This window comes from Anoplophora glabripennis, unplaced genomic scaffold (assembly GCF_000390285.2).
Source record: "Anoplophora glabripennis isolate ALB-LARVAE unplaced genomic scaffold, Agla_2.0 scaffold483, whole genome shotgun sequence".
In the NCBI taxonomy this organism is placed as follows: Eukaryota; Metazoa; Arthropoda; class Insecta; order Coleoptera; family Cerambycidae; genus Anoplophora; species Anoplophora glabripennis.
The window spans coordinates 179,062-195,747 of NW_019417794.1; the positions used below are offsets into that span (position 1 = coordinate 179,062).

Sequence of the window (16,686 nt, forward strand, 5' to 3'; positions counted from 1 at the left end):
CCCACAGCCCTGGTTCTGATTGTCCCTTCTGCGTGGGATGCAAAAGGTCCGAAGTCCGTATGTCGAAAAACAAAAAAGTTAGTCAAAAATTGCAACCGCAGTAGCGAGCGCATTATCTTATCTCTGTAAGGGATCATTGATTGATGATTTGTTTTTTTTTTAAATAAGTTTCATATTCAACTACTCCTTGAGTTCCAGCAATTTTACATTGTTATTTTTTTCGAACACCTTGTATCACAAATATGAGCACTACCAATGGCATACATGATATGCAACACTTGTGTCAATAATTATTTTACCTATCTAAAGAAATCAACAATAAGAGAGCAGTACCCATCTAAGGATACACAACCTATATAATGCAATTTTTTTAAATATAGATGTTAATATCGTACCAAATTGGAAGTCGACGCACAAATCTAAAATCATTAATTTCAAGCTTTTGAATTCTACCATTCCAAGGTGATATAAAATAAATAATTAATTAGGTAAATTCATAGTTTTAATTCTAACTTGATTTTTTTTTAGCAATTAACACAAATGTGAATTCCAAACAAAAAATAAGTTCCATATCTCTTTAATTGAATGCATTAAATTTATTTGGCAACAAAGTCACCGCTAGAATTGCCGCCTATTACCAAGTAGTTAGTAGTTACCACGCTAAATTTTATTGCTAATGCCGACTGAAAAAAGCCTGCATCCTTTTCGGGTTGCCAATTTCCAGCATTTAACACGCAGTCTGTAGCGATAAGCTATATTGCCTGTGCTTATACTGTAATCTTTATAAATCGATGAAAAATACAATTTTTAATTAAAAACCTGTGTTTTTTTATCAAAATTACTTCTTGCGTAAATTGCCCGCTACCTACTCCTATTACCCCGTTACTTACTCCTATTATTTTAACAATAAAGTTACTTACCTGAATTTCCACCTGTTATAATGGCAGTTTTTCCTATTAAACAAGCTTTGCTGTAACACCAACCACAGGTAATTTTTGATATTACAAAAAGAAATATGATAATGTATAAAACAACTAGCAACATTTCGATTTTGCAATGTATTTCTTATTACTTAAATCCGCTACTGAATGTGGAAAACTATGTTGTGACGTTACGACGAGACGAGACGAGAAACGTTACCACGTTTTATAATGAACGAATCATGTCTAACTACTTAATAGCTGATTTATACCCGTATGCAAATATACAGGGAGTTCCAAATATTCCATGTGCAAGAAAACAGATTTTTGGCGTCAAAATAAAATGATTTAACTTAACGTAGTAACCAAAGTATAATTGCAAATACAGAAACGGTAAAAATAATTCCCATGCCTAAACAAATAAGCTAACATTTTTTTGCAGGTCACCTTTTCATGCTCTTATTTTATGTTAAAATGGAGATTGTTTTCAACAATTTATTTTCATTAATTATTTTCGTAGCGGCTTACGCATGTTTAGTTAATTTATTTGTCAACACCAAATATTCTTTCTGATTTAATATTAGCTTACACAAATTTGATTTCATTAATAGTTCAACAATTTGATTCACTTGAAAATAAAAACTAAATAATGCTTTGTGAGTTCGGAACCTTGTAATGGAATTTAACTAACTACCTACCGGAAATGGCTGCCATTCTAAGTAACGCATAACTAAGCAAAAGAAAAGTTGTATTTATTTCATATTATCCTCATTCCGCATTTTTTTAAATCAGGTTTTGAAATTCACATAGGGGGCGAATCTCCACAATATCGTGTTTAAAATTGGTATTTTGTTTCTATTATCAAATAAATCAAAATTAGGAAAAAAGCTCTTACTTTCATGATAAATGATCGGTGAGCATATTTAGAAATATGCGATATTTTTCCCATGTTTTTAAAATACAGCAACGTCGATTGTTATGTCACATACAGGGTGTTCAAAAAGTTTGGAAGCTCCCCCCCTCAGAAGATACTGCTCAAACAAAAAAATGATTAGGACAAAAGTTGCAGGGTGTTGAGTGAGCAATCCAACGGTGACCTTGATCATGACCTTGGTCATTTAGAGGTCATGTTGAAAATTTTAAATGGAACCGTATACTTTTGACCCCGGAAATTGTAAGAGCGGAAAATTTTACGTTCGAATGTGACCTTGACCATGACCTTCAAGTTCATTTAGAGGTTTGACGTTATAGTTACATTTAGGTCATGGTCAAAGACATGGTATAGGTCATTTTTTAATTTTACGCTCACTCAATTTCAGCAGTCAAGAATATCGGGTCATTTATTAAAAATTGACTTGACCTGTAAACAACCTTCGACTTCGACGATCAGCGACTTGCCAATATAAAATTTTAATTGATTTGAAAAAAAAAGAGAAAAACCTAAACATTTTTTGGTTTCCTTGCCATCTCTTGCCAAGATCCCGATCCCGTGAGGCCCAAAATGTTTTATTTTCGAGATACTCTGAGGATCACATTGATACCACTAAAAGTTGAAAAATTATGTTGCTATTTCAAAATTGACCCCTCACAGTGCTGGTATACCAAACTGCTTCAAGTTAAGTGGTACCTACCTACTTATTTTGCGGGAGTCAAATTATGAAAAAATAAAATTAATGTATTACAAACAATTGTATAACCTTTGAAAAAGACAATTGATTGTTAGGCGAAATATGTTCTACTGTTTTAAAACAAGAGATTATTTTCTTAAGGATGTTACATCTTTTACAAGTTTATGATTTTCATCTAAATAATTTTCTCATCAGGTGACAGTAATTATTTTCCAAACTTGCAGAATTTTTGTAACACAAGACTTAATTAAAATTTAAAAACTTTGAAAATGACGCTGGTATGATTTCTAACACTTTACAGATATAATTGTCACGGCAAGCCTCAAAACTACACAGGAGTACAACTGAAAATGTTTATAACATTTTATAGACTATTGACTATGTCAAAAAAAAGAGGGTACAAAGGAACTACAACGTAACAGAAATTTTATTATTTGATATGTTCAATTGACCCTAAAAAATGATAAAACCGCGGAGTGCTACCTTTTAAAGGGGTGCCTTTTTGAGAATGAAGTAAAAAGGTGGTATTTTCAGTTTTTTGAGTTTTACTCGAAAACTATGAATTTTTTTTAAATCAACAGTCAACAGTCAACAGAAAAGTTGTAGCAAATTGAATTTCCAATCGAAATGAGACCTTTTGAAATCAAAAATATTATTTTTAACAAAAATATGCCCAAAAAACGAGTAAAAAAACCGAAAAAATGCGGTTTTTTTTCTTTTTGATTTTTGGCCCACAACTTTTTTCTGAGAGGAGTTAGGTATAGGCATTGCTTCACAGAAAAAAAAGTTAATGTTTTTTCCGTTAAAATAAGCCTTTATAGAAGTACCTACGACTTATAGAAACAGATACATTGGATCAAAGTTGGCTACTTTTTGGATTTTTGGCCAATTTTTGCCCTTTTTTGACGATTTTCGTCTTATAACTTTTTTCTGAGTTAATTTAGGTATATGTAATGCCATATTCAAATGAAAGCTGGTCTCAAGACCTTTAAAATGGTGCCTGGTAGAAGTTTGTACAATTAAAATCAACCGAGATATGTCAATTTAACCAACGATACTTTTTTCTTTTTATAAAATTTTTATTACTTTCGGTATTATTTTATCTAATAAATTTATTTTTGTGAATGTGAAAGTTAAAATAAGTTTCTAGGTGATTGAATATAATTATTTATTTATTTAAACAATAATTAATCATATTTATCTTGTAAAATTTCGAATTCTTTTAATTATTTTTGTACTTTTAATTAAAAAATTACAATTACAAAAATTTTTTTCAATTTTGTAAATAAGAATTTTTCAAAACCTCGATGTATTTTTACTTGAAAATGCTAGTGTTGAGGATATCACTGCTGCATCTGAATGCATTGTAACTATAATGTATAGTTAAAACATTGACAGCCTAAAAACTTGTCGATCTAAATTATTTCAAAAGTATTCATCAAGTGCAAAGTTTACCTTATCGCGATTGCCTTCAACAACTGATGCTCTCAAACATCATGGGTTCAGAGTATATTTTCAGATGCAACAGTGGAATGGTTGTACTTTAAATCCCCTTGATTGGGGTTGGAAAAATTCCATAAATGGGCTAGTTCCCATTTTTAATAATAAATCTCCTGTACCTGAAAATTTACTTTAAATAGCCTGTAAATGTATTAATAAATTGTGAGAATGCTTATGAGCCTGATTTTTCTGAAGAGAACATTGAAGAAAATGATGACGACGAAATTGATATTAATATTGAAAATATACTAAATGAAACTGAAAATTTATAAGATATATATGATTAACTGTTGTTTAAATAAATAAATAATAATATCCAATCACCTAGAAACTTATTTTAACTTTCACATTCACAAAAATAAATTTATTAGACAAAATAATACCGAAAGTAATAAAAAATTTATAAAAAGAAAAAAGTATCGTTGGTTAAATTGACAGATCTCGGAATTAAATTAAACTAAGAAATTAACTCGGAAAAAAGTTATAAGACGAAAATCGTCAAAAAAGGGCAAAAATTGGCCAAAAATCCAAAAAGTAGCCAACCTTGATCCAATGTATCTCGGTTTCTATTAGTCGTAGGTACTTCTATAAAGGCTTATTTTAGAAGAAAACACATTAACTTTTTTTTCTGTGAAGCAATGCCTATACCTGACTCCTCTCAGAAAAAAGTTGTGGGCCAAAAATCAAAAAGAAAAAAAAACGCATTTTTTCGGGTTTTTTTACTCGTTTTTTGGGCATATTTTTGTTAAAAATAATTTTTTTGATTTAAAAAGGTCTCATTTCGATTGGAAATTCAATTTGCTACAACTTTTCTGTTGACTGTTGACTTTCTGTTGATTTAGAAAAAATTCATAGTTTTCGAGTAAAACTCAAAAAACTGAAAATACCACCTTCTACTTCATTCTCAAAAACGCACCCCCTTTAAACGGTTTTATCATTTTTTAGGATCAATTGAACATATCAAATAATAAAATTTCTGTTACGTTGTAGTTCCTATCTAAAGTACATACATAGTCAATAGCCTATTAATGGTACACTACATTAAAATGAAAGTTCAGGCAGAGACTGACATCTGTTGTCAATCTTTAACAAAATATCCTGAAACCAATGAACCATGGTGTTTTCAATAGAAAAATGTATTCCTTTTCAGAAAATATAACCCCATCTTGTTCCAAGGTTTCTAAACAGATCTATCTGTTTAGAAACCTTGACTTTGTTCCACTTTGAACCCCCTCTCCATCCTCCTACCCTATTTAAGTAATTTTTTGAACTAATTAAAAGACAAAACAAAAAGAAATTTAATATATTACAAAAAAAGTAATGGTAACGTCAAATAACTTAAATAAAATAAGAAGTTTTGACGCAATTGTTTAATTTCTATGTTTTTAATATTTATGTATTTGTAAAAACATTTTCTACTATAATGTTAACACAAATAAGTAGGTACCAGCGATTGCCCATGTTTATCACTATTATACAAGGTCTGACAATGAGCGTATGTACGTATGTACTAACGTATGTTATTTGTAACAGACTGATTTAGGATAACGCGCTGAGACATCGGCGCTTTGATAGTTACCTACTAAATCATTCGCAAAGACACAAGAAGAAAATTATATGTATGTATTTAGCAGCTGTTTAGTTACGCAGGATATTAATATTAACAATTAAAATTAGTACATCTCTGCAAATACCTTATAATAAACCTAGTTCTTACCCCTAACATCACTGAACTAAGTTATAAGTTCTTGTTATGCCTGTTGAATGAATAAGACCGCATTGAAGTTAAAATATTGTGTCGTTGGTTTCAAGCGGATATGAATGTGAATGTGAATAATGTGATATCTTCATGTTAGTTTAAACATCGGTAACCACAAATTTTAATGTAAAAACCCGTATCCATTGTAAATTCAAGTTTTAAAGCTTTATAAAGTTTTAAATGTAGTTCTTGATAACAATTATGTATTACTTGAATCCAGTCGCACATTTAAGTCAACTTATAGTACTTATAAAAAATTAGAACAATTAGAACAGTTAAAAAAAAGTTGTATTTATACATGCAATTATTATTTTTTTAATTTAATTGGGTTTAAACATACCACTGAAAAAAAATTAAAGAAACTTAAAACTTTGCAAATAACAACTGTGCACTGCATGTCAAACGTAGGGACATACAAGGGTCACTTAAAAAATATGGTAAAATACCTACTAAGCAAATTTGAATTTCGCATAACAATAAACTCCCATAGACTGAATTTGGTCCACATATCAATTTTTTGTCAAAAATATAGAGGAAAAACGATTTTTTTGTTTGCAATAGAAAAGCAAAATATATCTCTGCGGTGCATATCTAAAATGCCAAGAAATTAAAAACGAAACACCATGGAACTATTCTACGTTCCCGAAAAAAATAGGTGTTTACCGAATTTGAAAAAAAAAATCTGTTAGTTATATGGTTCACATCAAAAATTAAAAAAAATAATAATAAGAAAATATTGTTACTGTTAAGTTATTAGGATTTGTAGTTCTTTAATTATTTAAATTTTTTAGTGTACAAACACTTTTCAACCATTGAAATAAATACTTTTTCTTAGGCAAGTTTGGCATTGACATCTAGATGGTCTAGATATATCTCTTTGTCTTTTTATCTGGTACAATTAGAAAGGAACAAAACACATCTAGAGCGTCTAGATGATACCGAACTTGCCTCTTGTTACTCCAGCCAACTCTTTCTGATTTCATGGCATCCTAGACGTGGGCTACAATTTTATATTGCAGTTTTTTTAAAGTTTATTGGTTTACAAGAAAATAACCCATATTTTTCCTTTAAATTTGATACACAACTATATTTGGAGACATAAAATAAACCTATATTAACTAGGTCATGCATTATTATGACCATGGAAAACCAATAATTGTCAAATGATTACCATTCAGGGTCCTATATCTAAAAAAAAAAAAACATATTGGCACAAAAAGGACGATGGTTTTCCGGGTTGTTATGCTGTGTTCTATATACCCGGTTACAAACTTACATTGCACTTTCTTAACCTTAGGTTCTTGCTGTTGATTCTAAATCCTCTATGGGCAAAACCACTATTCAGAGAATGGTCTTTTGAGAGCACTAAAATGTGGTATGGTTCTGGTTCAGTAGATTTTTAACTTTATACTCGGCGGCCGAAATTATAAAGAGTGACTAATACATAATATAAAAACACTATTGCCATAATGCGTATAAAATATAAAATGGTTTCTATACGGTTCAATATTATTTATCTTTGTGCCGCTCGCCATGCACATCTGTATAATCTATAATCGTGTATAGACTGAGTTACACTGAACGTCGTTCTATATTTTATCTCTGTCTTTTGCACTTGGTAGGGAATAGGGAAATGCTTTTTTAGTGGGTGTAAACGGACTTGATTTGCCCTACCTGAGAAACGTCATAGCATAAGCGTAGACGAGGGGTCTAATTCCATGGCTATAATAAATTTATAAATTAAAAAAACAGAACAGGGACGTTTTAAAATGCTGTAATAATTAAAATTGATCATAGTGCCGGTTATAGCAAACCGTAAAAAATATTAGATGTTATAGGTATGTTTTATTATGTTTTTTCAATATTTTCTATATCTTGTTGCCTTTTACGCAGACACGCCAATGGATTTTCGTTCCAGGCACGCTTCATCCCCCTTACTAGTCCAAGAGCTAGCGATGAATCACTATCTATAATTTTGGCCGTCGAGTATATTTAATACAGGGTGTCCCAGAATAACGTGTACAACGGAAGACCACAAGTTCGTGAACTCAAAATAGGCAGATTTAGGCTAATTCACCTATAACCGAAATCGCTTCGTTTGATCGCTAGACGAATGTTGTAAAAAAATCGAATACCTATTATTTGATTTTCATTACATATTTGTGGTGTGGACTTTTACTTTCTACACGTTCTGGTATTATACAGTGTTTTTTAAAACTTACAACTCCTACAAAATTGATGTATGGTGATAATATCCGTTCATAACTTTTTCGTCTTTCGGGCAATAATGACAACTATTTTTTATTTGATAGGTGATACCATTTGGTAGTTTTTGGGCCTTTAAATAAGCGGTTTGGGTACAAAAAATATTTTTAAATGTATTCATTATCCTGCCACCCATATTACAATACTTAACAAAGTGCTAGTAGTCACTGATTTTGTAGATTTACTGTTATTTCAGTTTGATCTCTAAGTCATTGTACCTGCCAATTCTTAATAAGTGGTTTTCGAGAAACCACTTTTAGCTAAAGTAAGTTAAAATACATACTGATCGTTTTCGAGATACTTACAGGATGTTTAAAATTCCATAAAAATCATGATATTTTTTAATATCTTGAAAGCGATTAGAGATATTTAAGTAGAACTTGATGTGACCTCCGATTAGACTTTGTTGTAATATGTCTCAATAATAAGAGTTACTAGTCACCAGTGGAGGATATATGGGTCAGCGGCTCAATTAATTCGACAAATAAAGTAGTACTGCCCTGTAAAAAGTGAGAACTGGTACCATTTTTTATTTTAATGTAATATTTTATCTTGGACAATAATTGTATCTTAGGGTTTTCTCATACTTGCTTCCATTTTATAACAATTTCAGTTTATTAAGGATCACCTAATAAACTTAATTTAGACCCGATGGAATATTTCATAAGGCGCAACTAAACAAAAATTTCCAGTCGATACCCTCGAAAATCTAAGAGAAAGAACAGTCCAGGCATGTCAAGAATTACCTCCACTTCAGTGTAGGTCGGCCAACAGTTTCATAAATAGATGCCGAGCTTGCTTACAGCCTCGACGTCATTTTGAACAAAGTACTTTCTAAAGCATTTATTTTCATTTTGTTATTATTTTTTCATGTTCCATTTTTAGTTATAATTTATTGTGTTTTAATTATTTAAATTTTATGAACATTAATAAACTCTCATTTCAGTCATTGCTGTTAAAAGTGTCTTTCAGCAAACAGATTTATCTATTACACATGAAAAAAGTTACTGGAACCTTCGCATGTCATTATATAATAAAAATTCTAGCTCACTCATATTAACTATGAATATCAATAATAAATAAATGGTAGTAGTAACTGTAGTAAACAAAATAAATGCACGATGTTAATTGATAGATAAATAATAGAAAATAAAGAAAAATATTTGAAACTATGATCAGAACAAAAACAATAAAAGTAGACACAAATTCTAAAAAAAAATCTACAAATTGTATGTAACTAAAATACGTTACATCAGGTTCATGATAATCAATCCATATCTGATAATAATAAACGTCTAAGTTTATGAAATGAACAACAATGTATTTAGAATATTTCCGTAACTATGGCCAGGTGGTGAAATAATCTGAACCTGCCGTGAAATGGTAGCAAACACAAGAAACACTCGATACATTTTTGTCCAAGAGAAAATATTACATTAAAAAATGAATTGATTGAACTACCTACCCATATCTCCACCACCGATTGCAATAATACCTACTTATTACTGAGACATATTGCGTCAAACTATTTGATCAGCAGTCACACCAAATTTTACTTAAATATTTCTACCCACCCGCAAAATATTAAAAAAATATCATTTTTTTTTTGGAATCTTTAACATGCTGTATCTTGAAAACAAAGCCTTTCTGACCCTAGGTGTGGCGTCATCGAAAAATGTCTGGCATTTTGAGGTCAGAAAAAGGTAAGTTAGTTAATGAAAATAAGGGGGTGGTTTTAAGCGCCGACTCGTGTTCGAAAATTTGGAAAATTAATTTCCTTTTGCATAAAATATTTAGTTTTTCACTCATCTTAAAGTGTCTGGCAGTTGATAGAAAAATAGATATTAATAAGTACCTAATAATTTTCAAATGCCAGACGGTTTTAAATAGCCGAAAGGGTGGTTCATAGGGGTGAACTTGCAAGAAAAAAAAATGTATGGCTTACTTTTTGTCTGGCAATCGAAACAATGAAAATTTTTGTTATGAAAATGATAAAAATAAATTGCCAGACGGTTTCCAATGTTCGGAGTCGAGTATCTCTGCGGAAAATCATGTGAAAATTTTTAACATTTTTCAGTGATCTTAATTAAAAATAGAGGGCCATTGTGTTTGTGGTATTATAAAATGTTATTCATTATTCAATGCCAGACAAATTGGCTGGTTCGAAAATTTATAAATGAATAAACAAAGGAAATTTTACATCGGAAATATTATCTTGAGTATGTTTCTCGACTAATTACAGCTTATAGTATAAAGGGAAAAAGTCTAAAAAAAATGAGAAATTGTATTTTTTATAACTGTTTATTTATTTATACAGGGTGTTCCTAAATATCATGTACATAAGGGAAGGGGCAATTCTTTGGCTTATTTCATGACTAAAAGTTCGTATAAACATAGGTCCGCATACGCTTCGTTACCGATCTACAGGGGGTTAAAATTTTAAGATTTTTTTTTAGTTTTTTCTCTATAGCTCCCACAGTTTTTGAGATATTTAGCTGAAACTTGGAATATAGGTTACGCTGTAGGGCTTACATCATTTGGCAAGTCAAATAGTCGTGATATTCTACGGTGATATTTTTTTGGGGTTCGTACCCCCTCTTCTTCCCCTGAACTTTTGTGCGGTGCGTCGCTGGTAGATTCTAAAATCAAAATTGAATTTTATGTTTTGTTGAGAAACTTTTTTGCCTCTTATGATTTTTTCGTATCTGCGACCATTATCGAGAAAAAAAAATAAAAAACGATTTTATGTAATTATTCGTTAGATGAAATTTAAATTCTTAAAATGGTCCAGTAGGCTCTGTCTTTATTTAGATAATCTCTTGTTTCTATTAATTTTAACAGTTTATTCGCCACTACCTTTTAAAAATTAAAGCTGGGATGACCTATTTCAAAATTCGTAAAATGAGATTATAATGAGTATTTAAAACACTTTTACACCTTACAGTTTGTAACTTAAACCTTTAATTTTTAAACATATGCAGACCCAAGTTACTATTTCAAATGCGAACTGTCAACAACCCAACTTGTCTGGCGTTTTAACCTGAAGTATAAATATGTATTTTCAATAGTAATGCAAAGTGCCAGACAAAAATAAATTGTTTATATTAGAAAAAAAAGAAAACCAATTTTTCATTAATTTTTTTGAAACTTTTCAATTCATTTATACATTTTCGAACATCTCAACTTGTCTGGCATTTGTATATTGTGTTCATACACGTATTTCTAATTGAAATTCAAAATGCCAGACAAAAATAAATCATTTAAACTTTAATATATTTTTTACGAATTTTCTTTTGTCTGGCACAATTTTTCCATTTTCCAATTTGTCTGGCAAATTTTTTGTGACAGAAATATGGGTATTAATTTTAAATACCCGAGATACCAGACAAATGATCACTGAAAAATGTTAAAAATGTTCACATAATTTTTCACTGAGAAACTCGACTCGGAACATTGGAAACCATCTAGCAATTTATTTTTATCATTTTCATAACAAAAATTTTCATTGTTTCGATTGCCAGACAAAAAGTAAACGATGAATTTTTTTTCTTGAAAGTTCACCCTTATGAACCACCCTTTCGGCTATTTAAAACCGTCTGGCATTCGAAAATTGTTAGGACTTATTAATGTCTATTTTTGCATCAACTGCCAGACACCTTAAGATGAGTGAAAAACTAATTGTTTTATGCAAAAGAAAATTAATTTTCAAAGTTTTCAAACATAGGTCGGCCCTTAAAACCACCCTAATTTTCATTAACTAACTTACCTTTTTCAGACCTCAAAATGCCAGACATTTTTCAATGACGCCACACTCATGTACGCCAGCTCACGGTCTATATGTTTATATACATTTTTTTATTTATTTTGTTCAGAGGAACACGTCTTCAACGTTTGTCGACTTTATCCTGAAACACCCTGTAATATCATAAAATTTTTGTTTTTTTGTTCCAAGACCATCCGTTAATAAGAAGCTCTTCTGGCCTCTGAAAAAAAGGTGTCATTGCTTGCCATCCACTACAGCCGCCATTTTGAATCCAAATGGTTTGAAAAAATTAACAATACTACCTGAAAAGATGTACTAAAGCTTTTTTATTCCTCATTTATATCTTGTATTGATTTTTCCTGGAAAATTCCCAACAATTACCTTTTTCCAACCTCTAGTGTGGCGTTAGTCGGTGTTACTGCTTAATGTATGTTGACGAACTTGTTTAATACCCTGCATATGCATAGAAACAGATAAAATTCAAAAGTTTAATAAGAAAAAAATAGTATAAAATTCCTATTATTACGTTAGCATACCAAAAAAGAGTACCTACACAGGGTGCCCCAATATTCCGTGTACCACACTTTTCTGTAATCAAAATAGGGGATTTAACTAAACTTACCTCTGTCCTAAGTAGCTTTGTTTAGTCACTAGGCATCGAAACTGACAAACAGAGCTGTGAAAAATCTCCACATAATTTTGTCGGGAATTGTACCATGGTTTCTATTTTTATTTTTCTGGTGAAGGGTTTTCAAAATTTTCCCCTCTTGTAATTTTTTTGTGTTTATAATAGTTTTGGGTTAGTTAATTTTTTGTATCAAATCACTACTAATACATTTTCGATTCAAACTTTAAATAATTTCATAACAAACGAAATTACTGATTGAAAGTAAAAAATATTTTTTTGTATTGTACTTTTGTTTGAAAAAAAAAACATAGTAAGCTACCATAGGTTATAATTATTATTTTCAATAAAATAACAAACGAACCGATAACTTCTAGGATTATGTGAAGGAAACTGTCCTAGAGCTATGCACGTGTGTCATGAAAGATATCCGAATTGTTCAATCTCAAGTCATCAAACTTTCAGAAATATTAAAAAATGTTTTTCAGAAAGTGGTCAGTTTAAAATAAACAGAGGTAATGCCAGACATCCTCGTCAAGCTCGGACATCCATTATGAAAAAAGAAATTTTAGAAATGGTGGAAGAGAACCAGGCAAGAAGTGTCCAATTAATACAGAGGCAGACTATAAAGCTTTCAAAAGTACAGTGAACAGAGTAATCTCCAATCATTCATCCTTTTCACGTTCAGTTCAGTTCAATACGTTCTACCTCTTGATTCTGCCCTCATCTTCAATTCTCGCAAATTATTCACCAATACAAAGCTGGAGATATAAGCTTCCACAAGAAAATTGTTCCGTAACCAGCATGTTTACGCAGACGAAAATCCACTTGTCGTTATAGAAAGACATTTATTATAAATGTATAAACTGGTTTTATCTTAACTGGTTTTAACTTTCTGCTTGATCCTATTAGATTACCAAATCATGCACCAACACACTTTAATCGCGATGTTAGTCACTATTCAAATGATTGGTACCCAGGCAGGTAGATAGGCAGGGGATTGATGCTCCACTGGCCACCACGTTCAGCTGACTTAAATTCCTGTGATTTCTTTATTTTAAGGGCCTTAAAACAGCATGTGGACTCAATGAGTATTGATAGTGAGGGACAATTGTGGAGCAGGATTAAAGATGCTGTTCAGAATTTACAGGATGAAGGAATACCAAGAAGAGCACATTTTAATTTTTCACATAGAATTTATGTATTATAGAACGGTGGTCATTTTGAACAGTGTTTATGCAAGAGTAGTCTATTACAAGTTATTTTGTTTCTGATCAAATAAGTTACTTTTGACCTAATAAACAGAAATTGATTAACCCAAAACTATTACAAATACAGAAATTTTACAAGATGGGATAATTTTTAACAAAAGACTAAAAAAATAGAAGCATGAAGTTCTCTGAAAGAAAACATTTATGCCTTCCAACACCTAAACGAAGTAACTTAGAATAGAGGTGAGCTTTAGTTAAATTTCTTATTTTTATCATAGGAAACTGCGGTAGCTCCATATACATGAAATATTTGGACACCCTATACATATTCGAATAGGTATCCCACTTCATTCACTTAAATAAAAGGTAGTAGGAATATAAATACTATATTTTTGTAAAACAATTTTGTTTTGTAGATACTTAACTAACATGGTTTCATAAATTTCCTCTGCAGAATCTCAATTATTTAAGTCCAAGAGATAAATGTGCTCGGTTCACAATAAATTCTATATTGGTTATTACATGTTAACATACAAATACAAGAAACTTTAAAAGAACAACTTATGTACAAAATAAATTAACTGCATATATGACGAGGCTCTAAAAAAAAATAGAACATAACGAGCAAGTAAACTTTATTTTTGCTTTGTCGAATAAGTCTTTGTAATTGTTAGTGATCGGTTTACCACTCAGCATCGCCATTTGCTTTTTGGAAGACATAATCCTGACCATTTAAATTCATTATACCATCTTTTAAATAGAACTTCCATTTGTTGCGGTTTCTAATAATTTTATCATACTGGCACACTACAATGTTATCAGTATCAAACAGATCGGTCGGATCGTCGTCTGTAACATCATCTTCTGAATTCAATGGCTCTTCTTCTCCTCCTTCGTCTTCCATTTCCTGATCGTCCTCATCTTTATCATCATCTAAGTCGTCATCATCATTGTCATCGTCAGAACCATCTTCATCTTCATCTGAGGTATCCATAGGTCCATCAGTCTGAATCAGATTGTGTTTATTTTTCTTGGTTTTCTTTTCTTTGGAATCTAAAAGAAATCCACTAGCTATAAAATGTATTAAAAAACTATGACTGCCAATTTAAATCAAAACTAAGTCAGTATAACAGAAAATAAATAGTTATGACCAATTAATCATTTCTCTTTATCTGTTACACACAATTCAAATACTTGTTACTAAAAATAACCTTATCTTTGTTTCGAGCTTTGTTCCGTTTAAATCATTTTCTTCATGATAATGTAATAGCAGAACTATGTTATTTTTATATTAACATTATTTAATTATACTTTCAACTAGTAAACAATATGTGATATATTCAATAATATATTTAATCACAGCCTCTTAAATACTAAATATTGAAAAATTTTAAGCAAGTAGAATATGAAATAAGCTAATAAAGAATTACAATTATATGAACAATGCAAAAAAAAACTAAAAATTCAATGAATTAAAGCCATTTTTCAATATGTCGGTACATAGATTTTTCATTACTGAAAACAAAAATAACTAACCTTTTCGCTTCTTTGCGTTATTTGACATAATTATTTCTATGGTTATTTCTTCATCAGAGTCATCGTCCTTTGCACCATCAGCTTGTATTACACTTGTAACAGCTTGCTGTTGACTATTAAAGGCTGCATTGACATGCTGTTGAAGAAGTGTTGAGGCAATATTTGGTGGTAAACCCATTGTTGCAGTGATTACTGGTCCTGTTAGAACCCTATGCAACTGATTTCCTTGTAAGGCAGTGGCTGGTACTTGTATTGTTAGTACCCTCTGAGCTCCGTCAGTGCCAGGTTGAGGAGGTAATGTAATTTGAATCGGTACTAATTTGGTTTCAACAATTTGTGATATTTGTGGTTGTAATTGTTGCTGTGGCTGTTGTGATACCGCTTGTAGCTTATTTACCACCTTAGGAAAACCATTGCTTGCAACATGTTCTGCCTTAGTAACTTTTTCTTCCTGCTCATTCTGTACAGCTTTACTGCTCATTAACTTAGTTTCCCAAGTTTGTTTTAGTTCTTGTAACACTTGCTCATCCACCCCATCTTCTAGGAACAGTTCTCGAACACCTGATATAACATCATCTATCACTTCTTGGTAAATCCGCAATACTGAAGTCTTACACAAGGACGTAGACATTTTATTTAAAAAGAGATCGAATATTTGACTTCGTTTAAATAACCACCCGAAACGCACTAATAACTATAGAAATAAGGAATATTATTTATGAGGTAAATTCGAAATCAATGATTTATAAAGATTTTTAATTAATTTTACCAATAAAACATGCAAACAAAATTATAGCATTTAACTATTAAAGTTACTACTATTATTAGAGGCACATTTGTCTTTGAATTAATAATTAATAACATAAATAACACCGATTTACCACCATTTTGACGGTCACATATGTCCAAATCCAAATGAGGTTATGTTGAAAAAAAAAATAATGACCCAATAGTACGTTCTGAAATTCATAGTTCAATGCAGAATTTAAGCACCGCTACATAAATCTGATATTTTTGTAATATTTAAAATTTAAACAAAATCATTAATTTAAATACATAAAGCCAATAGTTTTCTAGAATTTATAGATTTGAATAAACTCACATACAACTAAACTAGCTATATGTATTTTAATTCGCGCTAGAAATTGGCCTCAATGATTTGGGATCGAGGGGGATTATCCCTCTTTATCCTGCCTCATCTCGTGTAGGCCTGGACAGCCTTCGTAGGAGGGCCCCATCCGTCGTCTACCCCGACCGCAAATGCGGCCGGTGTAGGCGCTTTGTGGGACCTCCTTTTGTCCTGGCTGGGCCCCGCCGGCTAGGGCCCTTTCTTCTGGCGCTCTTCTTGCTTCGCCGGCTCGTCTGTGTAAACCCCGGGGGTAGTGTCATGTTTATGTGTGGTATGGTTGGGTAGGGTAGTGCGGCTATGCAGCCTGGGATGCGCTTTGCTAAGGTGGCCCTTAGGCTAGCGCGGGAGGG

At 31.4% G+C, this 16,686-nt stretch overlaps 2 protein-coding genes across 2 annotated transcripts in view; both read right to left on the reverse strand.

Annotated features, from left to right (window-relative positions):
* LOC108910844 (retinol dehydrogenase 13-like) overlaps window positions 1-1,138 on the reverse strand; it is a 39,615-nt gene extending 38,477 nt beyond the window's left edge. Inside the window, exon 1 of the mRNA XM_018715588.1 lies at window positions 921-1,138. Within this exon, the coding sequence (XP_018571104.1) occupies window positions 921-1,044 (124 nt within the window). The 5' untranslated portion in view covers window positions 1,045-1,138. The remainder of the gene's footprint in view (window positions 1-920) is intronic.
* Window positions 1,139-14,044: 12,906 nt separating this feature from the next.
* LOC108910849 (transcription initiation factor IIA subunit 1-like) lies at window positions 14,045-16,105 on the reverse strand. Its single transcript, XM_018715597.1, has 2 exons — window positions 15,208-16,105; window positions 14,045-14,724 (listed from the first exon to the last, which is right to left on the reverse strand). Exons 1-2 carry the CDS (start codon window positions 15,836-15,838, stop codon window positions 14,354-14,356), a joined length of 1,002 nt encoding a protein of 333 aa, XP_018571113.1. The 5' UTR covers window positions 15,839-16,105; the 3' UTR covers window positions 14,045-14,353.
* Between the last annotated feature and the right edge of the window lie 581 nt (window positions 16,106-16,686).

What these genes read in the sequence shown, in the direction of transcription:
- LOC108910849 (XM_018715597.1), bottom strand. Translation starts at nt 15,838, where the DNA reads ATGTCTACGTCCTTGTGTAAGACTTCAGTATTGCGGATTTACCAAGAA. An exon ending in TAACGCAAAGAAGCGAAAAG is followed by an intron (nt 14,725 to 15,207) that starts GTTAGTTATTTT and finishes GATTTCTTTTAG; the next exon opens with ATTCCAAAGAAAAGAAAACC.